The sequence below is a fragment of the Hipposideros armiger genome, unplaced genomic scaffold, assembly GCF_001890085.2.
Source record: "Hipposideros armiger isolate ML-2016 unplaced genomic scaffold, ASM189008v1 scaffold_238, whole genome shotgun sequence".
NCBI classification, from domain to species: Eukaryota; Metazoa; Chordata; class Mammalia; order Chiroptera; family Hipposideridae; genus Hipposideros; species Hipposideros armiger.
In genome coordinates this window covers 1,938,045-1,965,078 of record NW_017731588.1, presented here as the reverse complement: position 1 = coordinate 1,965,078, position 27,034 = coordinate 1,938,045, and the positions used below count along the sequence as shown (strand labels likewise).

Below are 27,034 nucleotides of genomic sequence, written 5' to 3'. Positions count from 1 at the left end.
GAGCTGTTGTTCAGCATCTTAGCTGAGGAGGGCAGTGTCACTGGCCCTCATATGTGGGATCCTAGCTGAGGAGGGCAGTGTCACTGGCCCTCATATGTGGGATCCAAACCGGGGCCCTCTGGCGTCCCAAGCCAGTTCTTAACCATCGCGCCACTCTGGCCGGCCCAGAGTTTGCACTCTTGAGCGAGCTCTTAACCAACTGAGCCACTCGGCCGGCCCAGGGGTGGGCCTTTCTTGGTGGTGAGTGCAAGTGGGAGATGGAGGGTCCTGCTTGGCCCCTCCTTTCTGGAGTGGAAGAGATCAAGGGAAGGCAGAGGTAATTGAGTCCAGGTATGGCAGGTGGAAGTGTTCTCTTGGTGAAGTGAAGAAGGGTATGAGCGATTCCTCTTATTTGCATGGACTTTGGTACAATATTTCACAAGCCTTAGCTTCAGCCTGATGAGGGGGTAAAAAGGCTTGGAGTCAGGAGACCTAGGTTTGCCACTATATTGGTCATTGTTTGCTCTGCAACCTTGCACAAATTCCTTCCTTTCCCTGAATCCACCATTTGTGCAACGAGGAGGTGGTTTTCTTAGCAAAGGCCTGAACACACTTCCTACTCTTCAATGAATCTTGTATTTTAGAGCTGAATGAAAACTTGTGGAGGCAGGGAGAGTGAAGACATATACTCAGGGGTAGGAGAAAATCTGAGCTGGCACCAAGGTTAGCCGAGAAGGGGTCCTGTCCCCAGGCCATGCCCTCCATTTTCTTCTGAGGACAGAGGGGAGGGGTTTACTCTGAGTGGACCGATAGTTCTTTGAAAGTAAGCGTTCCCAGAGGGCACCCGGAAAGAACCCTACTCCACCTGGCTTTCCAGTTCAGTGGGGTGATAGTTAGGCTTGTGCAATCAGACCAAGGGGTGGCTCCAAGATGGACCTGACCCAATTCCTCTCGTTAGCCAAGCTCTTTCCCGGTCCAGCCCCGCCTTAACCCAGCCTCTCATCTGTCGTTCCAAGACCGCACCCCGCGCTGGCCACTCCATGGGCCCTCCTCCTCGCCTGTCAGGGCTGGCCCTGCCCCTCCCCTGACACTCCATGATTTCACCCCATCCCGTCACGCCAGGCCCCGCCCCTTATGCTTTTACTCTAAGACCCCACCCCTTCCGCGAATCAGCTCCGCCCCTTATCCCCCAAGCAGGGCTTGATTTTTCTCTATCCGTGTCTTTGCTAACCCTTGTCTTGCTCCCCGAGAGTATAGCTCCGCCTCTCCAGGCCGCCCACCCACGGTTTGTCCAAGCCCCGCCCACACCCGACAGGCCCCTCCCCTCCCCTAAGGCCCCGCCCACCAGGCGGCCTGTTTTCGCCTTCAAGTACCACGGGCGACAGCAAAGGCGGCTGTCGTGCTCGGACCTTGAAGCGATGGGACTTCCCGAGGAGCGGGGCCGGAACGGCAGCGGGAGCGTTGGCCGGGAGGAGGCTGGGACCCGGAGCCGTGTGCGGAGTTGGTCTCCGCCGCCCGAGGTTAGCCGTTCCGCGCACGTCCCCTCGCTGCAGTGCTACCGCCAGCTGCACCGGCGCTCTGTGGAGGAGCCGCGAGGTGAGGCCGGGCCCCGGTGCGCCCTGGGGCGTCAGTGAGGAGTGGAGTAGAGGCTCCCAGGGGAGTGAGGAATTGGGGGCGTTCCGTGGGGAAATGGGGATTCCGTAAGGGGATAGGAGTTTTCTGGGGGAGTTGCGGATTTCCTTGGGAGGTTGAGGGGTCCGCGAGGAGATGGAGGTTCTGTGAGGGAAGTGAAAGTTGTATGAGAAGAGAAGGATTCATTCCTAGGGTGAAAAGAGGGGTTCCCAGGGCCGAGGGGGCACACCTTGAAGAGAGGAGTGCCTGGAGGAGAGCTTTCCTTGCCCCCTTTCACACCAATTCAGCCATTGCTTCCCGACACCTTTAACCAGTGAGTTAGCCTCCCTTTTTGAAGGACAGGAACCCATCTGGTTCCCATCCTGGGGTCCCCACAATTAACAGTGGAGTCTCAGATCTATTTTTGGTGTTTCAGAAATCCCAATGGAAATTACCCAATATAAGACTGAACGAGTTACATTTTAGTTAAGTTTTGTGGGTTTTTTTAAACTTTGGGCTGGGATGGTAATAACAGAAATTCTGATAGAGAGTTCCATGTCTTTAAGAATGTGTGAGGAAAATTCCCTGCCCTTGCCCCTCAGTGTGGGAAAGGGGTCAAAATTGTTCCTGGGTTAGAAGGCAGCATGTTTGGCAGTAGGTCAAGAGTAGGCCAGAAATCCACCCCCCCCCCAAAAAAAAAATCTAGATTTATAGCCTGGTTCTACCACTCATTTATCTTAGGTAGCTTTTTAAAACTGAGATTCATTTTCTTTATAAGATAGAGATAATAGTACTTATCTCATAGTTTTGTATGATGACAAAAGTGGGTAATAAGCAAAGTGTGTATTATAATGTCTGATGCACAGTAGACAGTCAATAAATGGTGGTTAGTTGGATAACAATGAAAACAACATGGATGAAGCAGTTACTGAGTAATGCATGATAGGATTGAATCAATTGTAGAGTGGTTGATTGCTGCAGGCAGTGTCCACGTTTGAGTCCTCAGACCTTTTTGACTTCACTCTCTACAAGTATATACATTTTCTCCCATCATGAGTTCATCTCTTTCCCAGGGGTGAGCTGTAACTGCCACAATAATAACTCCTATACATTTTTGTGCCCAGGATCTCACTTATGCTCTGGTCCCAAATGTCATAGGTCTGTGGACCATTTTATTCACATACCGTGATATCATACTATAGTTAACATGACTGTGACTGGGGGTTTGCCAATTTTCCATCCCAAACCTGTTCTCCTACCTAATTTTCTGTTCCCTGTCAATGACGCTATCCCAAACGATAAATCTCTCTCATTATCCTCTTCTCTAATAAGATCTATCTATATATCTTATTTATTTATAGGTTGCTTACTGCTGACTAAACACAAATCCTGTTGGAGTTGATGTAGAAACCGTTATCCACGTTTTACAGAGAAGGAAACTGAAACTTAGGTTAATTAACTTGTACAAGGTGACAAAGCTTTTTAGTGGTGGAACTGGGACTTGAACCAAGGTAGTCTTGACTGAAGAACCTGTACTCCTAATAGCTGTGCTATTTTTCTTCCCTAACACCACAGTCTGTCTTTCACCAAATTTTGTCAAATACTATTTCAAAATGTCTCTCAGATTACCTTTATTTCCATTCCCACAGACCCTTTTAGCTCAAGGAAGCAGCCTCCTAATTGGTTCTCTCTCCCCTAGTCTCATCCACCTTCAATCTCTGATATATTTATCTAAACACTAATAGATGGATATTCTGGAAACACTGATTTCTTATGTCACTTCAAAAACTTTCAATAGTTTTCTATTTCCTACAGTTTCAAATAAAAATTCAGCCTTTCTTTCAAGGTCTCTGGATAACTAGCCCTGCTCCACCTTTCTATCCTAATCTCCCACTACTCCCTACCACACCCTCATTCTGAACAGGTCATTCCCATTGATATACTGGATATACAAAAGTCTCTTTCCCACCACCTCCTTACTTTTGCCCTTTTCTTTCTGTTCCTCTTTACCTAGTCAAACCCCATCAATTCCACATAGCATTCCATGATCATTCCAGTCCATGCTCATCTTTTCCTCTTCTAAACTTCTTCAGTACTTAGAATGTGTGCCAATGAAACATCCAGATTTCAACATCTCCAAAAACAACTAAAAACTGAAAAACAAAACTAAGTGATCATTAAACGCAGTTTTCTTCACTCCTTGCTGATGGACATAAATGTGGTTCACAAATAGTTTTACATAATTTATATCTGCTATTATCACTTAAAAATATTTTTGAGTATACACATGTACTGAATGTAGCTGTAACAATGTGGACTTTAGAGTCAGATCTGATTTTGTATTCTGGTTTCTCGGTATATGGTCCTTGGGAGAGCTTCCTGTGTTTCCTGAGCTTCAGTTTTCTCATCTATAAAATTAGGGTAATTAATGATTATTTCATAGGGCCATATAAGATTAAATGAAATTAGCTCAGTCCCTGGTACATGAATGGCACTCACTGAAATGCCAGTTCCCATTTACTTTCTCTTTAATGGCCATTCAGTAGTCTATTATATTACTACTAGTATTACTAGTTTTCATCAGGTTTTTTTTTTTCATTGTTGGGCTTTTGGGTATTTTCCAGTTTTACTAGTATAGTGTTTTATAAACATCTCTTTAGTAATTGTTTTTCCTTCTTTGGGATCATTTTCTTGTAGCGTGTTTCCCAAAGTCGAGTTAGCAGATGAAAGGGTATAAAAATAGTATGGCTCTTGTCAGGCATTGCCCTGCCATCATCCACCAAGATTGTGCCGATTTCTTGTCTATGTGAGAGTTATGTTTCCCCGGGCCACTGAGGCATTAGGCTTAATTTTTTTTAATCTTTGCTAGTTTTTACAAGTATATAATGGCACCTTGGGATGATTTAATTTGGATTTCTTTGATTGCAAATGGTATACCATGTGATTTAGCTTTCAATTATATTCTCTCTTGTAAGTTCAAAAGCATTTCATGTATTAGTCTTATCTCTCCAACTAGATTGTGTAAACTATATCATAGAACCTTGTGCAAGTCACTTTACCTCTATGAATTTGGTTTCTTATCACTAAAATGAGGGGGTGATAATCTCTAAAGTTCCTTCCATTGTTATGGTTCTAAGTGTCTTTCTCCCCTCTGGCTCCTGATCCAGTACTGAGAATAACCTAAGTGCTCTGCAGTCACTTATTTTACCTGTTGAGCACATTTTCTCCAGGGTTTCAGGCAAACAGTTTAAGATTGTAAATATGATCATGTCCACCTCCTGCTTAAAATCCTACAATGTTTTTCCATTGCTCTTAGGAGAAAGATCAAGTGAAGAATGAAGAAAACTTCTATTCAGATTTCAGATTTTATAAAAAATAACTTCCTCAGGGAAGTTCAAGTCTTGGCTTAGTAATTGTATAACCTTGGGCAAGTTATTTAACCTTTCTGAGCCTTGATTTTCAAATCAATAAATGAAAATGAAAATAAGGCCTACCTCCTAGGATTGTAGTAAGGACTAAATGAAATAATACATATAAAGAGCTTAAAGCAACATCTGGTACATAGCAGGTAACACTTGGGCAAGTAGTAGTAGGAGGAGGAGCTGCTCACTAAATAATGGCTGAGAGTGAATGAACAAATTAAGAGAGACATGGTCATGGAAGGCTCTGTGGGTAAAGAGTTCTTCATTTCACTAATTAATTTATTAAAAATTGCTTACAATGTGCTAGGGATTGTGATAGGCTCTGGGTGGCTGCGATTTGAAATAGATGGTGAAAAATGGAGGGGGATTTTGAGGAGGGAAGAAAGACCGAATAAAAAAAATTCAGCTCATGGGAATAGAAAGAAGGTAGGTTAGGAGAGTGGTGGATGATAAGCTTAGACAGGAGTAGAGGGAACCCAGGTGGTGGGTCCTAGAGTATAGAGCAGGGAAATTGTGACTTGGTCCTGTGCATAGACTGGTAAAATATCTGAGGAGAAATATATCTGAGAAGCTTAGTGATATTTGGGCTTCCCTTTCTGTTGCAGAATTTTGGGGAGACATTGCCAAGGAATTTTATTGGAAGACTTCATGTCCTGGCCCATTCCTCAAGTACAACTTTGATGTGACTAAAGGGAAAATATTCATTGAGTGGATGAAAGGAGCAACTACCAACATCTGTTACAACGTACTGGATCGAAATGTCCACGAGAAAAAACTTGGCGATAAAATTGCTTTTTACTGGTAAAAACATCTATCTTATATTTTGTGGTAGATAAAAAATCATCCCGTGCATTTTTATAGTGTTTCATATTTCATAGTTCACAAAGTACTTTAAAATCCATGAACTTATTTGATACCTACAATAACCTGGCAGAGTAAGCAAAATATCAATATCTCAGATGAGAAAAAATACCTCAAGGAAGTTAAATGACTTAAATCACATAAGTAGCATGTGACAGAATTGATATTTAAAGCCAAGTGTCCTGACTTCTAGTCTAGTGTTCTTGGCTTGTAGTTGGAGAGGAAAGAAGGGACAGGGTAAATGGAAGAGAACAGGACTGAGTAGCTTTCTTTCTCATTCTTGCTTTGGGAGGAAAATTGGTATTGGATTTTCATTACCACCACCACTGCTGTCATCATTACCTTTTAGTGAGCTATATGCCAGACACTATGCTCAAGTGCTTAACAAATATCTCATTTGATGCTCACAACAACCATTATTGCATTATTCATTTTCCTTACTTTACATATGTGAAAACTGAACTTCTGAGATGTTAAATGACTTATCCAAAGTCATACAGCTAGCAAGAAGCAGGGTTGAGATTCAAACCCAGGTAGTATAATTCCAGAGATTACACTTTTGACTATGACACTATACTATCCCTTTAATTCCTTACATTAGCTTCTCAACAGCTTTGCAAAATAGGTATTCTTAGTTCCATTTTACAGGTGAAGAAATGAAGCACAGAAAGGTTGCAATAAGGTCATGGAGTCAGTGGTAGAGCCAGGATTAAAAACCAAGTCTATCTGACTCCTTGCTTGTAAAACTAGGCCATACTGCCTCCCCAGCAGAAATTTTCTAATATGCCCTCCGCTTGGCAATGTTGTTCTGTAGGAGGTATTAATATGCTAAACCCAAATAGGACCTTGAAGTTCCAGTAATTGGGGTATGGCTTCTGCCACCATCCATGAGCACTTTGAAAATTGATCCTATTATTAAGTGAGCCACTTGGAGCAGATTAGATGTTTCATGGAAGAGTTAAATTGGTCAGTCAACATTTTGCCTAGTTTGTGCGATATATTGAGAAGAGCCCTAACCTCACAGACAGGAAATTTAGGTTCTCATTCTAACTCTGTCAGTCACCTGCTGTGTAACTAGAGGCAACTCTCTCAGAGTCAGTTTCCTTTTCCATAAAATGGGGATAATAATTCCAGCCTTGTCTTTCTCGTTAGATTATTATGAGAACCAAATAAGACAATGTGAAAACATTTATTTATTTATTTATTTTAAAACACTGTACAAATGTGAGTGGGTCTATTATCACATTGCCATTGCTCAATTTGCTGTCATTATGCCACTGAAACTCATGGTCTGTATGTCTGTTTAGACTTTCTTTAGCTCCTGCCCTGGACTTTATGTTGAGCTCCAGCTGACACTTGGGCCCACCTCTTAGGTGCCTTAGGGATCAGAAAACCTTTAAAGATCTGTACAGGAGATGCTTGTGTCTGATTGTTTCCCCTGGTTTGAAATAATTCAGGGGCATGGTGAAAGACTGAGAAAACACAGGCCAAAGTTGTTCAATCACTGGAGATTGCTCCAGAATCCTGAGGCCCTTCTTTCTGGTTCCCCATCATCCACACCTGAACAGAATCCAGAAAGCCTTTCTTTTCCCATTTGTATAATGAGGGGAGTAGACTAGATCAGTGTTTTCCAAAGAATGCTCCAGGAACCACTGATTACTAGAGATATTATTAGCAGGGGCATCTTAATTTGTGAAACAAATGAGTGTGAGAAATACTACATAATAAATGGCCTTTCATGGGATTCACAATGTATATTATCATAGTAAATAAAGGCTCCAAGAAGTCCTACAGTAAACACATCTAATTAATTTTGTTTAACATGGAATTTCCCAAATTTATTTGATCCCCAGACACTTTTTGTAGTATGGTATTAACATCATAAGAATAAATAGTCCATGGAACACCAAATTGAGAAGTACTGGATGAAATAATCTCTGCATTTACTTCCGGAGCAAAATTCTGCAGCTCCATAACAAGACATCTTCACTCCATTTTTACATTGGTTACTCAACCAACAGGAATTGTTGAAGTCATTGGGTGCTTAGCCCTATGTAGGTGTTATGGATCCCAGGGGTGGAGGAGTGGGACACAAGTTCCATATGGATTATTATTATTCAATTCTTTTGTTTACAGCGAAGCAAATGCAAACTACAAATAAATCACATTTGTTATAAGAAAGTAAAGTACAAATATGCCAGATATGTGGTTACTTCCCTTTGTTACCTCCGTATTTTTAAATAATATGCTTATACTGATATTTCTTCATCGTTTTAAAGAAAATATTGACTTATTATTATAACAGATGAGAATTTAATTCTTGTATATTCCTCTAACTTCTTTGTCATTATCCCAATATATTTATAGCTCTGCTTTTTTTGTTAATTTAAAGCTAGTGTTTACATAAGTGTAATATAGTACGATTGCATTTCCTTTTATGTCTAGATTTTTGTTTTCTCTGACGTTAAAAATTGCCTGCCAGTTTTCTTGCAGTTTGCTTTATCATATACGCAATATTTTCAAACTCTCTATCACATGATTTATTCTATGAAGTCCTCCTTTCCCCCCAAAGTCCTTTGTCTTAGATACCACCTTATTGCTGCTCTAATTTTTATTAATGCTATTTAAAATGATATCTTTTCAGTGATTTGCTCCAGTTGATATACTTCTTATGGAGCCACAGTTTGACTTTCTTTTCAACCTAACCTGGGTCATTTAGATAGCTGTAGTGGTATTAGCAAACCACAGTTGTATCTCATTCCTTGTTTTGGGGCATGTCTTATATACTTTAATAACCCACAAAGGAAATAGTAGTGCTCTTAGCAAGTACTCCAATTAGCCAAAATAGAACCATATTAAGGAAGAATTTGGCCTTTTACTTTTGGCTTGACACATTATAAATGTTCGTGGAATAACAGTATTTTTAGAACTTGAAGCAACTGTTTAGAGTCCATCTAGGCCAGTTCTCTTTACAGACAGGTAGTTTAAGGGCCAGAAAGGCTAACTGATTTGCTTAAGTGTCATATACTGCTTGAAGACAATGGAGACTAATCTCCAGATATTTTCATTCCTAGTCAACTACCATATGATATTACTTCATCATATGAGACTACTTCATTATTCTAGTTGTCCAAACTCTGCTTTAACAATGAGGAGAGAAATTAGACATATTAGTCATAAATTTAATTTAAATTAATTTTCTTAAAAATATTAGATACAATGTGTTATGAGGTTTGAATGACCCAGAGCCTGTTCTCATGAAACTTACATTCTATTTGAGAAGACCAGATAGGCCTATATAAAACAGCCTGAAAGCAATTATGGGCCAAACTTCAAAAAGCCACTACATGAAAAGTTCACAGAAGGGAGAAAACATTGTAGGGAGGCAGCACAATATAAAAATTAGGAGGATGAATTTTTGTGTCAAACTAACCTATTTGGGGTCATGTTTCTCCCATTAACTAACTGTATGATTGCGTACAAGTTATTTAACCTCTTTGAGCCTCAGTTGTCTCAACCGTAAATGTGGATGAAAATAGTTTTTACCTCATGGAGTTGTCAATTGAATAGGATAACAAAAACATGTGTCCAACTCCTGGCACATTGAAAGCATTCAATAAAATTTAGTACCATTATTATTATATTGCGACAGTGGGAAGACCAAGTCTCTCTGGCGTAAAGGGTTTATGCGGGGAACAATTTATTCATCCAATAAATACTTATTGAGAACTTACTATGTACCAGGTGCTATTCTGAGCAAACAAAGTCCCTGCCCTTTTTTTTTTTTTTAAATATTTTTTATTGGGGAATTGGAGGATGGGAACAGTGCTGGGGAATTGGGGGAAGGGGAACAGACAAGTTGCTGGGTTTTTTTTGTTCTTCAGTCTAGTTGTGGAGGATGTTGCTTCACTGGCCCAAGTTGGCACCATCATTGCACTCTTCCCGGGCGAGGCACATCAGTCGCCGGCTTCTGGACGGCTGCTCACTGCAGCTGCTGGCCGCTCACGCTGGCTGCTGGCTGCACACGGTAGCCCATGGCAACCCACTGCCACAGGGGCTGCAGCCTAAGCCGTCCCCGGCGACTCACAGCAGCCCAGCTCCAGGTTGAGCTGTAGTTCAGCATCTTAGCTGTAGAGGGCAGTGTCACTGGCCCTCATATGTGGGATCCGAACCGGGGCCCTCTGGCATCCCAAGTCAGTTCTTAACCATCGTGCCACTCGGCTGGCCCCAGTCCCTGCCCTTTTGAAAGTTATAGTCCAACTTGAGGAGGCAGACAATAAACAAACAAACCAATAAATATATGACAGGTAGTAATAAGTGCTGTAGAAAAATGCAGAGCAACACAAGGGGAAGGGAATGACAATGAAGAATGGGGATTGATAAGGGAAGAACTCTCTGAAAAAGGTGACATTTGAGCAGAGATCTGAAGGTAATGGAATGTGCCGTGCAAATAGTTGGTTTGGGAAGGGGAAATATTTCAGGTACATGGAAGTGCAAGTGCAAAGGCCCTGAGGTGGGAGTGTGCTGCTGCCTGGTGTGTTTGAAGAGTAGCTAGGAAGTTTGTGTCACTGAAACAGTGTGAGCTAGAAAAAGAGAGTAGTAGGGGAGGAGGTCAGTATCTTGCAAGTCAACATAGACTTTTGGGTTTTATTCACAGTGAAAAGGGGAACCACTGGACAACCTTGAGCATAGATGTGACCTGATTTGACTTATATTTAGAATCTGTCTTTTGTTGAGAATAGACTGTAGAATGGCAAGAGCAGAAGCAGGAAGATCAAATTAGAAGGCTACTATAGAAACCCAGGTGAGCAATGATGGTGATTTAGACCATAGTAGTAACTTGAAGGTGATTAGAAGTAGTCAAAATCTGGATCTGTTTTGAGTGAAGAGCCCATGGAAGTTTCTGACTTGGATTGGATGTAGGGAGTGAGAGAAAGAGGAGTTGAAGTTGTCTTCAATAGTGGATGAGGTCCAGGAATGGGAGAAGATCTTGACTATTTTGGGAGGCTTTTGAAAGGATTTTATGCAAGGGAATCATGTGGTCACAGATGGGCTTAAGATGGGTACATATGGAAGTGGGAGTGTGAAGTCAGAGAGCTGGGAGTTTGTTATTCATGGTAGAGATACCTGCACTGGAATACCACTGGTGGGAATGGAATGGAATTTAGAGTAATTTAGAGGAAAGAAACCAACATAGGTAACTGGGTGTGTAGATGGTGTGGAGATGAAGAGAAAGTGAGAGAGAAGAATCAAGGGTCCTTTTAGTCTGTGTTGACACTTGACTACTTTCAAAGGCGCACATTCATCTGATCCAAGGGTTAGATTTGCCCTCCAAACAAAACTTGGGTTTCAACCCCTCTTATACTTTCTCCCTCCAGGTAGAGATGTTAGTGCGGATTTATGTGTATGTATATGAGAAGGTGATCAGTGAAAAAGCTATTGGAATAGTCTTTTAGGGAGAGATAGTCAGTGAGGGATATTAGGGGTAGCTCAAAGAGTGGGGGCTGGCTAGTTGAGACACTGGGGGACAGTAGGGGATTTGGGGAATTAATTAAAGGGTTTATGGGGAGAGGGTGGAAAGAGTGGTAACTGGCTGTTAGTCTAGTGATTTATACTAACAGCTCATTATGTAGGTTATTCCAGGAGAGGACCACAGTCTCCAAAGTTCAGGAAATTTGGTATAATCCATTCCTTCCACTGTTTGCTTTCAGTTGTTTGTTATCTCTGCACCATCTCACCCCTCATTCTCAACTGAAATTACCACGGTCTTTCCACAGCTCTGGCTATTATGCAATCCTTCCTTAGAAACTGGAGCTTCTTTGAAGCAAGTGACTTTAGGAGTGACCTTAGGATAGAAGCCCTGCTCTCAGGATCCTTGTATGCTCCTGAGTATGAATTCCAGAGTGTGATATTTAGAACTCTCCAGATCCCTGTGGCGTATGTGTGAGTATGTGTATTTGAGAAGGATGGTTGGAAAGGTGAGGCAAACTCATGTTCTGACAAGGAGAAGATTGTCAAGGTGACATGGAAAGCCAGAGCCCTAGAATATTGTTGTAGCATTCATATCCAAGGACTCTCTTAATTATCTAGGTCCATGTCCTGAAGTTCATTTCAGTGATATGGGAAGGGAAGGGCATTTTTGTCCTCCATCTAGATCTCCACTGGTTTCACAGCAGTGTATATTTACTGATTGAAATATACTTGGTAAGGAAATATACTCATTTGAGAAAGAAGATGGCCTCAGACCATTCTCATCTCTTCTCTGGGCCTTCCCTTTGAGGAAGTGGTTGAAGATAAACTACAGATACTCTGCAAGGTCCCTTCTGGCTCTGATATTTCAGGATTCTATGATTGTTTCTAAAGAGGAAGTGGTTTGTAGAAGTTCTGTTGCAAACTGTACTGACTCTATGGTGACTCAGTAGGCAGGCTGGGCTTCTGTTGAGATGGTGAAAGAAAGGGAGAATTTTATTATAGATGGTTTGGAGTGGAGGCGCTGAGGACAAGAAAGCGAGTTGGCTCCCATGCCTGGGGCAGTAATGTTGCCGATCGCATAAACATTTTAAGCTAATGGGAGAAGTGTGGGGAAATGACTGTTGCTGGGAACAGCCTTTCTCCACTTGAGTCAGGTGGGCAGATTGTGGAGGAGGGCTGGAGGAGTTCATGTTGAAGGTGGATCTCTAATCTGCTGCTCTCACTTCTCCCTGAGTTTCATGACCCTTGCCACATCCAAACCACCAGTCCCTTTTTGGAAGTAGGTGGGATATGAATAATAAATGTATAATAGCAATACTATGTTACATATTAATATATTATATATACTAATATTTGTACTAATAAACGTATAATAAATGGGGACTGTCTTGAGACCTGATTCAGTGTCCTGAGCTCCATGTCAACTACCTGACTTTGAGTCCAGGCTGACTTCTTATACCAGTGTGTTCAGTAAATATTTAATGAGGAGAATGGCTTTAGACAATGCTGAGCCTTCTTTTTCCCACCTGTGAACTGTGGGGGGTGAACTCGAATACTTGCTCAAGTTACTTCTGGCACTGACTTGCAGAATTTCTGTCACAAATGTGGGGAACGGCAATGATAAGCCAGCTGGAAGAGGTTGGAGGAAGGGGTGGAACCCAGTACAGGCCTACTGTCCTTTGAAGATAGCGGGTAGTCAGGTGGGACCATGGATTCTTGCCTCCTGGTGGCCTCGTATTTACAACAGTAAATACAGAAGGCATGGAACTGAATTTGGTGTGGGAGAGATTGGGCACTGGTAATGATCCCTTGAACCTCAATCTGAGAATTTGAGCCTCTCAGTTCCTGTCTTTTGAGGTTTAGTTCACTTCCTATACAAAGCAAGAATAGTAGCCCCAGTTATCTCCATTTCCCAACAATCCCCACAAGCGGTCATTCTGATTCTGGAACAATAAGACCACAGAATTTACTCACTATCTGTCCCATTGTTTGACAGCTCGGTTACAAAGTTCTTAGATATATTCCCTCCCCATAATTTTTTCCCCCACTCTATTCTCTTCCCTTGGTCTTAGTTATATGTTCTGGGGCCATACAGAGTAATCCTATTCTTTTTTCTCATAAGACATCCTGTCAGATATTATAGCCCTTTGCCAGACTGAATGTAGAATTATAGACATTTAAATCTAGAAGATGCCTTGAAGATCATCCGGTAATTTTCAGGTTTTTTTTAAAGCATTAGAGTCCTTTTATTCAAATAAAATATTACATTGGGTTGTCGGAAAAGTCATGACATATTTTTTCTATGTTTTTCGTTGCAAAAATGTGTCATGACTTTTCCGACAACCCAATATCTATAGTGATTAACAGGAGTAGGCTCTGGACTCTGCTTGGATTTCAATCCCTACACTTATTAGTTGGGCACGTTCCCTCACCTCTTTAAACCTCAGTTTTCCCATCTGTAAAATGAGAATAACAAAAGTTCCTATGATATAGACTGTTGTGAGGAATAATTGGAATAATCTGTGTAAAGGGCTTAGTGCTTGGCAAATAGTATGTTAGGTATTTTTATGATTATGCCAAAGCCCCACACCTAAAACAGGTAAGAGTGGAGCTGATCTGGTTGACGCATGGATGGGAGGACCACAGCCACAGTCTATTGGTTTCTTCACCTTGTCACTGTGGTTTCTGTGAGATATAGTCCCTGTGGAATCTAGGAATTTGCAAAGCTCAGTTTGAAAACCCCTGATCTAGCCCAGTGTTCCTGTTTTATGGATGAGGTAATACTGAGTCAACATTCCCAGGTTCCTTGTATGATGTGGTTTCCTGAACAACTCCTTCATCATCCATGTTAGTCTCCTCTAGACTTCTAGTTGGCCGACATCTCTTACCAAGTATTCTAGCTATGGTCTGCCTTGGACAGGGAATTATTACCATTCTTGGCTCTTGACTTGACATATCTAAGACTACATCAGCCCCATTGACAGCTATATTCTACCACTTAACTTACAGTCTCCCATAATACCTAAGACTTTTCCATTTATTCTAATAATAAACTATGTCTCCTCTGTGCTGTACTTGTATATTTGTCCCCTTGTCTTTTTGAACCTGGGTATGGTTTACAACAACATTCGACAGATGAGGAACTTGAGGCTTAGAAAGTGGAAGTGACTTGGCCAGAGTCACGTAGCTGATGTAACTTGTTCTGGAGAACACGTACATTCTTTGTTATATACACAATGCTTCTACTTACATAGCCTTAGCGTTTTTTGACAATTTGTCACTTGTCTAGCCAGTAGTTTACTTAGAATGTTTAGGGCTGACTTTAGAAATGTTGACTACAATTTATAATGATAATTTATAGAGCTAAAAACATTAAAGGGCAAGCCTCAAAGAAATAATGTCCTTAGCTGAGATGTGCTCATTCATCTATTCATTAAACACTTTTTTTTGAACTATTATATATAGTCTGCATATTACCTTGACAATAGTGGATGGAGGAGGGCACAGGGCAACAGCAAGGGAACCAGTAAGGAGGCAAGATATGATCATGAAGGTAACAGTAGTGGCCATGAAAAGTATTCAGATTTTGGAATATTTTGAAGGCAGAGCCAATAGGATTTGCTGATGAACATGATGTGCGATATGAGAGAACGGAGTCAAGAATATCTCAAAGGTTTTTTATTTGCGCAACTGGAAAAAATGGAATTCCCATTAGTTGACTTGGAGAAGAGACTGGGAGGAGAAACTTTGGGGAAGGATCGGGAATTTGTGTTTCATACACAGGGATGTAAAATTGCAGCTGTGACAAGTGCTAGGGAGCCAATGAAGAATTTCAAATAGAGGTATGACATACCAGAGTTACATTTTGAAAAGATCACTCTCTTGATCATGTATATATTTTTTTAAAAAGAGCTTAGTCTGAGGATCTGCAGGCAGAGGTCCTAACCATTGCTTTGTGACGTTTGGCAAGTGATGACATCCTTTTGAGCCTCAATTTCCCGACCTTTCAAATGGGGATAACAAATTTTGTCCTGCCAATCTCAAAAGATTGCTACAAGGACTAGCCGAATGAAAGATGAGAAAACACACTAAAAAGATGTATTACTGTGAGGGGGTGCTAATATTCATACATGTCACATATGTCCAAGGGCAGTGTTCAAGACTGGCAGCCACATATGACTTTTCTATCCTTTCCAAAATGCCCGTCTTTCCTCCAACAAACACTTAGCCTCTTTTCTCAAAATTGGCTCAAAATCCATCATTTATAGGAACTGTTTCATGATTAACCACACTTATTCCTTTTTGCATTCCTTTGGTGATTTCCTACCCCTGCATTTCTTGTTCTTGATCATTGTCTCCCAAGATTGGCTTTAGATGGTGGATGGTTTAGATCTCTCTAATTAAAGATTTTAAGCATGTGAAAGTAAAGACTAGCCTCTCATTGCCTTCCTTTTGTGATTTGGCAAGCAGTAGGCATCGAATGTTGGCTGGCCACTCTGGCAAAGATCATCCATTTTCTTTCTTCTGTAACTTGGGATTTTAGTGGTAAAAAGTTTTGAGATAGAAGAGGGGGGTTTAGTTTAGGAGACTCTCTGGCTTTTTTTTTTAATATAACCTACAAAATAAAATTTAAACTAAGTATTTGGGACCCTTTATATGAGCCCTCCCTAGTCTATATTATCAATTTTTTAAAATTTTGAAACATTTCTTAAATTTATAGAAAAGTTACAAGTACAGCTCTTTCTCAGTTACTGCAGCCTGCACTTAGGTACAGATGAGAGAGTGAAGCTGACACACCAGTGGCCCAGAGCTGGGTTTGTGGCAAAACCTAAGTGACTCCCATGGAGATCTTTCAAGAAATCCCGCCTTGACCAAGAGCTGAAGCTGACAGGTGAATATGGGCTCTGGAACAAAGGTCTGGAGATCAACTTTACTCCAGCCAATATCTCGTAAGGCTGCCTGAGAGCTGCTGGTGCGTGCCTCCTACTGCGGTGACTTATCTGCATCTAGATGCTGGACAAGGGCATGATAAAGCTGGATTACATCCTGGGCTTAAAGATCAAGTATTTTTTTGGAGAGGTCTTCAAGCTTGACTTGGCCAACTCCATCCACCACCTCTGCGTACTGATCCACCATGACCATATCAGGATCCACAAACAGGAAATGAATATCTGGTCCTTCATTGTCCTCCTGGACTCCCAGAAGCACATCTACAACTTCTCCCTCTGCTTTCCATACAGGGCGGGCTCAGGAAGAGGAAGTACACCAAAGAGGGCCAGGGTGGAGTTGGAGCTGGCAGTGACCAGGAGGAGGATTAAGCCCACGCATCCCCTCCTGGACTGGTAGATTGTCTAATTTTCCAGTCAGATAATCAAACAGGATCAACACCTTAAAAAAAGAAAAAGAAAAAGACAAGTTGCAAGTACAATACAAATAACTTTTTTTTCTGAACCATTTGAGGGTAAGATGCAGACCCCTGAATACTTTAATGTGTGTTTCCAACAAATAAAGACTTTCTCCTAGATAGCTAGAATACAACCATCAAAATCAGGAAATCAATATTAATACACCACTACCTTCTAATCTTCATACTCCACTGAAGTTTTTGCCAGTTGTCCCAATAATATCCTCTATAGCAAAAGGATACAGTTCAAATCACACATGACATATAGTTGCCATATCTTTTTAGTCGTCTTTATGGTTTTTTTTTTTTTAAAGATTTTATTGGGGAATTGGGGGAAGGGGAACAGACAAGTTGCTGTTGTTTTGTTCTTCGTCTAGTTGTGGAGGACGTTGCTTCACTGGCCCAAGTTGGCACCATCATTGCGCTCTTCCCGGGTGAGGCAGATAAGTCGCCAGCTTCCAGACGGCCACTCACGCTGGCTGCCGGCTACACACAGTAGCCCATGGCAATCCACTGCAGCAGGGACTGCAGCCCGTGCTGTCGCCAGCGACCCACTGCAGCCCATCTCCAGGTTGAGCTGTTGTTCAGCATCTTAGCTGTAGAGGGCAGTGTCAATGGCCCTTATATGTGGGATCTGAACCGGGGCCCTCTGGCATCCCAAGCCAGTTCTTAACCAATGTGCCACTCAGCCGGCCCCTTTTTAGTCTTCTTTAATGAAGAGTAATCCCTTAGTCTTTACTTGACTTTCGTGGCCTTGACATTCTATCTTTTCAATCTTACAGCCAACAAAATGCAGCTTAAGGTCTAAACTGAATTGGTTGCTATTTTGCTCTATACCATTGATTGAAATTTTAAAAAATTTCATGTATATTTCATCTGGGACCCCCCAGAGTTGCCAGTTTAAATTTTTACAAGGAAAGGGTATTTTTGAAACTGTAAATATCAACTTACATCACTACTACTCAAAAATAAAAACAGTTTAACTGCATGAGACTAGGCAGGACATAACAGTATATAGTCTTTTATATAAAATATATTTAGCTGTATGAAAAAACACCACTGAGGGATGAAAATATTATTTAGGATTAGCATTGGCCTGTAGACTGACCCGTGCTTTTCTGCTTCTGCATCTAAGCTAACATTGTTTCTCTCTCTGTGAATTGGTCTGTTTCTTATTTGGGCCAGCTAAATCCTGCTTATTCTTTAAGAACCATCTGGAATGCCATCATCTTTGTGAAGCTTTTCCCAATTCTCACTTTCCAATCCTCTTTTTTTGCTCTCAGCCAGAATGAATAATAAAATCTAGATCTAGAAGGAACATTTAATGAAATATTCCCCTCACTTACAGCTGAGGCCCTGAGAAGTGAAGTAATCTGTAAAAGGTCTCATACTGTGAGAAGTAGCAAAGCTTGACCTAAAATCCAGATTTCCGGACTTTCAATCTAGAGCTCTTTCCCTGTCCATTCATTTCCTTGTCATTATAGCATTCCTGCCCAGGGGCTGAGAGAACTGGCGCTAAAGGTGGGCCCAGAAGAACAGCATAGCTGAGGTTGATCAGTTAAGGCAGGACCAGGCCCTGGAGGAATCCAGGATACAGGGCCAAACAGTATGAACTTTATGCATTAGGCATTAGGGAGCCTGGAATTTTGAAACAGGGATAAGGCAAGAGAGTATTACAGAACCTCAGACCTAGGGCCTTAGATGTTATCTGTTATCTCTTTAGGGATGGAAGTCTTTGAGAACAGCCCTCATCTAGGGTTCTAAGGTCTGGTCTATTTATTAAAAACCTTATGGTTTTACTAGCTGGGAGAATCATTATTTTATTTAAATAAAATAAATAAGACCCTGAATCTATTTAATCTGGGACACCTAACATAGAGTTGTTTTTGCAGGACATTTTTCAATAGCATATCAACACCTGCATTTTTTTTAATTTTTTTCTTTTTTTTTACTTTATTGGGGAACACTGTGTTTTTCCAGGACCCATCAGCTCCAAGTAAAGCTGTTGTCTTCAACCTGGCTGTGGAGGGTGCAGCTCACTGGCCCATGTGGGAATCAAACCGGCAACTTTGGTGTTATGAGCCTGTGCTCTAACCACCTGGGCCAACTGGCCGCCTAATACCTGCATTTCTGAGTATGACTTTTGACTGGAGGCTTGTTTTTGAAACCAATGTTTGTTTCGTTTTGACTATGACATTTGTAATACTTGGAAAACTATGCAAATGAGCAGTCACACAGGCCTCTTGTTGAACTTTAGTTTCAGCTACTCTTGAGGGTGACTGTCTTATCTATTTTAAGTCAGAGAATCCAAATGTGGCACCCATAACTGATAAGAAGCCTAATTTTATCTGCATGGATAGCTATACTCCATAGGCAACCCACTAGCTTCTAGCAACAGGGTTTGTTTTTTTGTTGTTGTTTGATTTTTCTTCTTTTATTGTGTTAAATACACATAACATAAAATCACCATCGTAACCATTTTTAAATGTACAGTTCAGTGATATTAAATACAGTCACATTGTTGTGCAGCCGTCACAACCACCCTCTTTTAATCCTGTAAATCTGAAACTTTATACCTATTAAACAATAACTCCCCATTGTCCCCTCCCCCCAGCCCTGGGAAACTACCACTACGTTCTGTCTCTATGAGTTTGACTACTCTAAGTACCTCATATAAGTGGAATCATGCAGCATTTGTCTTTTGTAACTGGCCTATTTCGCTTAGCATAATGTCCTTGAGGATCACCCATGCTGTAGCACGTGTCAGAGTTTCCTTCCTATTTAAGGCTGAATAATATGCCATTGTAATATTTCACATTTTATTTATTCATTCATTGGTTGATGGACACTTGGGTTGTTTCCATGTTAGCTATCATGAACAAATTCTCCTATGAACATAGCAGTGTACAAATATCTCTTTGATACCCTGCTTTCAATTCTTTTGAGTGTATACCCAGAGGTGGGATTGCTGGATCATGTGGTAATTCTATTTTCAATTTTTTGAGGACCCACCGTACTGTTTTCCATAGCAGCTGTACCACTTTTACATTCCCACCAACAGTGCACAAGAGTTCCAATTTCTTCACATCCTTGCCAACATTTGTTGTTTCTTGTTTTTTGTTTTGTTTAGTTTTGTTTTGATAGTAACTATCCTAATATGTATGCGATGGTATCACATTATAGTTTTGATTTGCAATTCCCCAATGATTAGTGATGTTGAACATCTTTTCATGTGCTTATTGACCATTCCTATATCTTCTTTGGGGAAGTGTCTATTCCAGTGCTTTGTCCATTTTTGAGTCGGGTTGGTTGTTTTTTGTTGTTGAGTTTTAGGAATTCCCTGTATAGTCTTTATATTCATTCCTTTGAGGTATATGATTTGCAAATATCTTCTCCCATTCTGTGGGTTTTCATTTTTACTCTGTGGATAGTGTCTTTGGTTGTATAAAAGTTTAAAATTTTCATGAAATCCAGTTTGTCTGTTTTTTTCTTTTGTTGCCTGTGTCTTTGGTGTCATATCCAAAATTCATTGCCAAATCCAATGTCATGAAGCTTTTGTCCTACGTTTCCTTCTAAGAGTTTTATTGTTTTAGGTCTTCCATTTAGGTCCTTGATCCATTTTGAGTTAATTTTTGTATATGCTGTTATACAAAATATGCTGTTAGGTATGGCTCCAACTTACGGATAGCCGTGCTCCATGGACAATCTACTAGCTTCCAGCGTCAGGTTTTTTAAAAATTAATTTTTTAGGTATGTATAGAAATGTGCCAGGTGCTGTACTAAGTGCTTATCTTAGGAGAGAGGCTTTGCCATGTTCATGTGGGTACACTCCAAATAGGTGTAGTGGAACAAACACTAGCCTGGAAGTCAGAAACCTGGGACCTTGTTACAGATTTGTCCTTAACCATCATCCTGTGTAGCCTTGGAAAGCCACTTCCTCTGTATTTCCTGTATCTTAAAAATGGGATAATAATACCTGTTCTACCTGCTGTTGAAGTATTATTAAACCAGCTGTGAGGATCAGGTGACAGAATATCCTCTAAAGCAGTTTTATATTGTATTCATGTAAGGAATTGGCTGGATTTTTATTTCATCCACACAAAAACCATGTGAGGCAGGCATGCCAGGTTTCATTACTTTTATGTGGTCTCTACCTCGGTTAAGTTTGTTCTTTTTTCTTTTTCTTTTCTTTTTTTTTTTTTTTTGGCCCATGTAAGTAAAACCTCTTTTATCTGAAACCGACTTTTAGCACCCATTCTCCTGCTTCTGAAAGGAAGAAATGAGAATCAAGGAGTCTAAGATACATGAGAGATTATTCTGATCTAACACCAACCTTCCCCCTCCTCCTGACTCCCTCCTTCCATCTTATACTTTACAAAGAAGGAGACTGAGGCTCAGGGAGAGAGGAAAGTTTGTGCAAATTCATACATTGAATTAGAAGTCAACAATAAATCGAGGTCTGGTGCCTCCAAATAATTACCTGAGGATCTTGTTAATAATCCATATTTTTGGACCTCATCCAGCCTATTGAATCAGAATCTCCGAAGGATACGACTTCCATCTTATATTTTTATAACCTACTCAGATGCTTCTGATGTGGCGGACAGTGATATGATAACAGGGTACCTTTGAAAAGTAATTATTTAGATCAGAGGCTTTAAACTTTAAAAATCGATACCTGAAAGAATTTTGAAAAATTATGTAACTTCACACATTTTAAAGTTCATATTTAAGCATTTTATCATAAGATTAAATAACTGCAAAGAATCTAATTTCCAATGTGTTTTGTATTGTATACATGCGTATATTTTAGAACGTTGGAACTACAAATTTATCTCATATAATTTATGGAAAATGTCCACCATATAACCTAATTTATATTGTCAGTTCTCTGTCAATATAATCAACCAAATCAGATTTACTTTCTGTTAGAAAATACCTAACTTCTTTTTCAATTAAAATAAATATGTTAATACATGATCCTGTGAATACTGTTGAACTTCTGAATTATAATTCTAATAAGGCAAGCAGTCTTGCCATGAGTTTGTCACCTGAATGAATTAAGATGTGACTCCTTTCAATATTGATTTCTTATAGATGTTTCCCGATTTGCTTTCTTGGGGCTCTCCCTCTGAAGTTATACATTCTCAAATTGTCCCTTTGTTTGGCACTCTGGAGGGTTTGTTGTTGTTTGTTTGTCTTTTTACCTCTGCAGTGTACAGGCATAATATAAAGTGTGAGAAGGGCATTTGTGAAAGAGAAAGTGGGGAAGGAGAACCAACTCAGATAAAGCAATGTTAGGAAAGATTACATATGGAAGTTGAGAATCTGGACATTTATTCTCTCAAAACTTTTCCTGCTCATGTACCCTAGCTTGAAAACATAATGATTTAAAATATGCTATCTACTTAAATAACAAAGAACCATTGTAATGAATGTTTATGAATGTGCCTGTTGTACTTGAGAGACCTTATGTACAAGTGAAATGGTGCCCTTGGCTGTTCTTCCCACTTTCTTTTTCTGCTCCAGGCATATTCCTGTTTCAGGCAGCATCCAAATGCTGTGATAATAAAGGATCTGAGAGGGCTACCCTCATTCACTTGTTTTGGGTAAGGCTTAGCATGGGCCACAGGATGGTAGGAATTAGTGTGATTTCCCTCCTGTGATAGGCGTGAATACAGTGGGAAAAGGCTTACCTTCTGTACTGGCCCAGCTCTGCCTTCTCAGCAGAGAATGGCGCAGAGTCCAACTGGTACCAAAGCCACCTTGGCCAAAGGGAACAGGCACAGAGTCCTTGGATCGAGGCCTGAAAATAGCTGGCAGGAGGACAGCGTGCAATAATAGCGCAGATTGCAAAGCAGGAGTCCCATAGCCTGAACTTTGGATCTGCGGGATTCTTCCAATCCCTTCCATGGCATAGAGTCCAGAACTGAGCCCGCTGTAGGGGCTCAAGAAACTCTTTCTGGTATATCTCCAAATCCCATTCCACAAGTTTTACACTCTTCCTTTCTGTGTCTACCATTTTTTCCCCTGCCTGTCTAGCATCTGTCCTCTTTGTTTGTATGTTCTATAATCCCCCTCTGTCCTTCTATGTTTCCTCACTCTGATCAGCCTGGATCTGGCTGATCATATGAGCAGAGGCGTTTGTTCATTTATTCATTCTTTTATCCATGTATTTCATAATTATGTATTAAGTGTCTACTATGTGTCAAACTTTGTGCTAGGCACTGGGGAGGAAATAGATGAAAAGAGATCCTGTCTGCCTTTAAAGAACTCACAATCCAGTGAGGGAAACAGATGTATACATATGACTATAATGCTAAAAATAAAATAGATAAGTGCCAAGTCTTTAGGCAAATAGAAAGAGACAGAATGAATAGTGCTAAGAGACAGTCTTTCTGTAAAGGAAGATTTGTAAAGATGTCTGGTTTTTTTTCCAAATTAATCTGTATGTTTACTGCAATTCAATAAAATATCTCTAGTGTTTTTAAATTTGAGATATAATTCATACCATGCAGTACCCAGTTAAAGTGCACAATTCATTGATTATTTGGCATATTCAGAGTTTTGCAACCATCATCACACTCAATTTTAGAACATTTTAACCACTGCATAAAGAAACCCCACATTTATTATCAGTCACTCCTCATTTTTCTCCAAAGTTCCCCGCCTCAGCCCTTGGCAACCACTAATCTACTTTCTGTTTCTATGGCTTTGACTATTCCAGACATTTCACATAAATGGAATCATACAATATGTGGCATTTTGTGTCTAACTTCTTTCATTTAACATCATCTTTTCAAGGTTTAACTATATTGTACCCATGTATCAGTACTTCATTCCTTTTTATGCTGAATAATAATAGATCATATGGGTATACCATATTTTATTTATCTCTTCTTTAATTGATGGACGTTTGTGTTGTTTTCACTTTTTGATATCGTGAATAGTGCTGCTATGATCATTTGTGTACGAGTTTTTGTATAGATGCATGTTTTCAGTTTTCTTGGGTGATTCTAGCTACACTAAAATTCATCCTTGGTGGACTTTCCCCACAGTTCTCAGGACTCCTGCATATTGATTTTCTTCCTTATGCTAATTCTGGCTTTGAAAACAACACCCCCCTTTTGGAGGTCATGTCATTTAGGAGGAGAATGCCCTGAACTAGAGACATCTAGACTAGAACTAGCCACAGGTGACTATTAATATTTAAAATAATGAAAATTAAACAATAAAATTAAAAATTGAGCTCCTCTGCCACATTTCAAGTGCTCAATAGCTATATGTGCCTTCTTGCTACCAAACTGGATAGCACTGCTTTAGAATAATGCTGCTACTAATATGCTACGTAACTTCAAGGCCATCACTTTCCATCCATGCATTAGGTTTCTCATCTGTAAACAAAGATAGTGGATAAAAGCCCCATGCCCTCTGGCATTCTAAGTGATCTGTGATTCAGCCTCCTCCCACCTCTTCCTCCAGTCATTCCTCCTCCTCTGCATGGCTAGGGCAGTAGTACCCAGAGGGAACATTAGGCTGCTAATTGGTCAAGTTATATTGCTCCTACTCCTTGCTCCCTTGGTGAAAAGAAAAGTGACTTGAGGGTGTACTTACATCTGAGTGCCTCACACTTGTGCATTGCTTTCTGGATCATAGAACACATTATTGCTTAATTTTACCAAATCAAAGAATCTTATATTTGGAAGGGCCTTAAATGTCATCTCAAACTTCAGTGAACATGAACCACATAATGGGTTATTTATAAAATTAAAATTCCAAGGACCCCACTCCCTGGAGAATGAATTAATAGGTGTAAGGGTTTCCCAGGCCCAACCTGCACATCCTGTGCTGCAGCTATGTGGGGCGGGACCTTGAAATTTGTGTTATTAACACTGTCTGACCATACTTTGATACACAGTCTTGTTTGTTCCCAGCTATGTTGTGAAGTCTGCTCTTTACTATCTCTGCAAATCTCAGATTCTACATGATATCTCCAGGGTTAGGGAGCTCCTGAGAGTTAGGGAACTCACGAAGGAGTATTTTCCATTAATGGACAGCTCTAATAGAACGGCTTTCCTGATATTGAACTCTCCCATTTATAGCTACATAACACTAGTCTGCTTCTTTCCCATAATCATCCTTCAGGTTCATTCGTTCATTCAGAAAATATTTATTGAGCACCTACTATATATAAGGTTCTTCACAAGGCACTGGGTGTTCAGCAGTAAAATAAGACCAACTTGGTCTCTGTCTTTGGGAAGCTTACTGTCTATTAGGGAAGACAGACAATTAGCAAAGAAAAAGTAGACGAATAAATAATAAAAATTATAGCTTGAGAAAAATGCTATAAAAAATAAACAGAGTGTTGTGATAAAGAATAAGAGGAAGGGCTGATGCCACTACTAGGGTAGTCAAGGAAAGACTCACGAGGGAAGTGACATTTAAACTGAGATCTGAAACATGAGACAGAGCAAACCACTCAAAGAGCTGGGGAAAGATAGTAAAAGAACATGGCATGATCTATCAGTCAGAAGGCTAATGTGTTTGGAGCCTAATAAGTAGAGTGAAACAATGACAGACAGAAGATGAGTTGGAGAGGATACAAGGCATAGTAGAAGTATGCATTTTCTTCTACATGCAATGGAAGCCATTAAAGGGTTTTAAGCAGGAGGTGACGTAGTTTGGTTTATGCTTTTTTTTTTTTAAAGATTTTTATTGGGGAATTGGGGGAAGGGGAACAGACAAGTTACTGTCGTTTTGTTCTTCAGTCTAGTTGTGGAGGACGTCGCCTCACTGGCCCAAGTTGGCACCATCATTGCGCTCTTCCCAGGTGAGGCAGATCAGTCGCCGGCTTCTGGACAGCTGCTCACTGCAGCTGCTGGCCGCTCACGCTGGCTGCTGGCTACACACGGTAGCCCATGGCAACCCACTGCCACAGGGGCTGCAGCCTACGCCGTCGCCGGCGACTCACGGCAGCCCAGCTCCAGGTTGAGCTGTTGTTCAGCATCTTAGCTGTAGAGGGCAGTGTCACTGGCCCTCATATGTGGGATCCGAACCGGGGCCCTCTGGCGTCCCAAGCCAGCTCTTAAACATTGTGCCACTTGGCCGGCCCGGTTTATGCTTTTTAATAGATCATTCTGGATGATGTATGGCTTAGAAGGCAGTAAGAGTGAAATGGGAGACCAGCTTGGGACCATTGTAATTATCTGGGCAAGAGATGAAGGTGGCTTGAACTAGGGTGGAGGCAACAGATATACAAATATTTGAGACTTGGTATCATGTCTCATTATCTTCTCTTCATGCCGAACAGCTCAGTCCAGTGTTCCTCTCATAACAGTCTTGATTCCTCTTCTCGTCTGTGTATTTTTCCCCTGGAAGGCCTAACTCACCAAGTTAGATCCTGCCCTCCAAAGCTTCTGTGAAGAACCCAGTTTTCCCCACATTTTTTTCCCCTTTAGCTCTTTCCTCCTATCCTGTGCCTTACTTTTATGTTAGTCTAGGGAGCTAAAATCTCCAATCCAATGACTATCCCTCTCATATAAAGACAGGGCGCCCCAGCCTCCCCTGTCATTAATCACATATCAGTTTTTCAACAATTTGACCATGAACCTTAAGTACTTATCATGTCAACTGTGTTTGGAGGAGACAGAGGATATGATGCGATGGTCCCTGCTCTCTAAGAGCCCAGGGTATAATGGGACAGATAAAGCCCCAATAAATGTAACGCAAAGTGGAACTGATAGATCACAAGGAAAGTGAGATAAAGGGACTTGGGAGGAAGAAAGAATGTTTGGCTTTGGGGTGGGTGGGGAAAAAGAGAAACTAGGGAAAGCTTCATTCAACACGTTAATTTGGAGCACCTGGGGCTTGAGAGGGGTGGGGACAAGGAGTGCTCTTTCTAAGGAGTGGTCAGGAATGACCTCACTGAGAAGCCAACATTTGAGCAATAACTCAAATATAGGGCATACACCATGTGGTTATCTGGAGGAAGGATGCTCCAAGTAGAGGGCAAAGTTCTGAGGTTAAGTGTACTTGGTGTTTTTGCCAAACAGGAGGCCATGTGCTGGAGCAGGTTGAGAGGGAGAGGAAGAGAGAATAGGAGTATATGAGGACAGAGAAGTAATGAAGGTCTAGATCAGGGGTCTGCAAACTTTTGAGACAGAAGAGCCGCCAGGGGTCAGCAAACTGCAGCTCGCGAGTCACATGCGGCTCTTTGGGTACATACATGTGGCTCTGAAGTAAAATTGAAAATGAAAATAAAACTATCATAGTTTCATTTATAAAA

At 40.9% G+C, this 27,034-nt stretch overlaps 1 protein-coding gene and 1 pseudogene across 1 annotated transcript in view; both read left to right on the top strand.

The window, feature by feature from the left end:
* Positions 1-1,285: 1,285 nt before the first annotated feature.
* Positions 1,286-27,034, top strand: part of ACSS2 (acyl-CoA synthetase short chain family member 2) — a 47,167-nt gene continuing 21,418 nt past the window's right edge. Inside the window, exons 1-2 of the mRNA XM_019655241.1 lie at positions 1,286-1,575; positions 5,618-5,813. Coding sequence (XP_019510786.1) covers positions 1,398-1,575; positions 5,618-5,813 — 374 coding nt within the window. The 5' untranslated portion in view covers positions 1,286-1,397. The remainder of the gene's footprint in view (positions 1,576-5,617; positions 5,814-27,034) is intronic.
* On the top strand, positions 13,107-16,811 carry LOC109389551 (40S ribosomal protein S9-like; annotated as a pseudogene).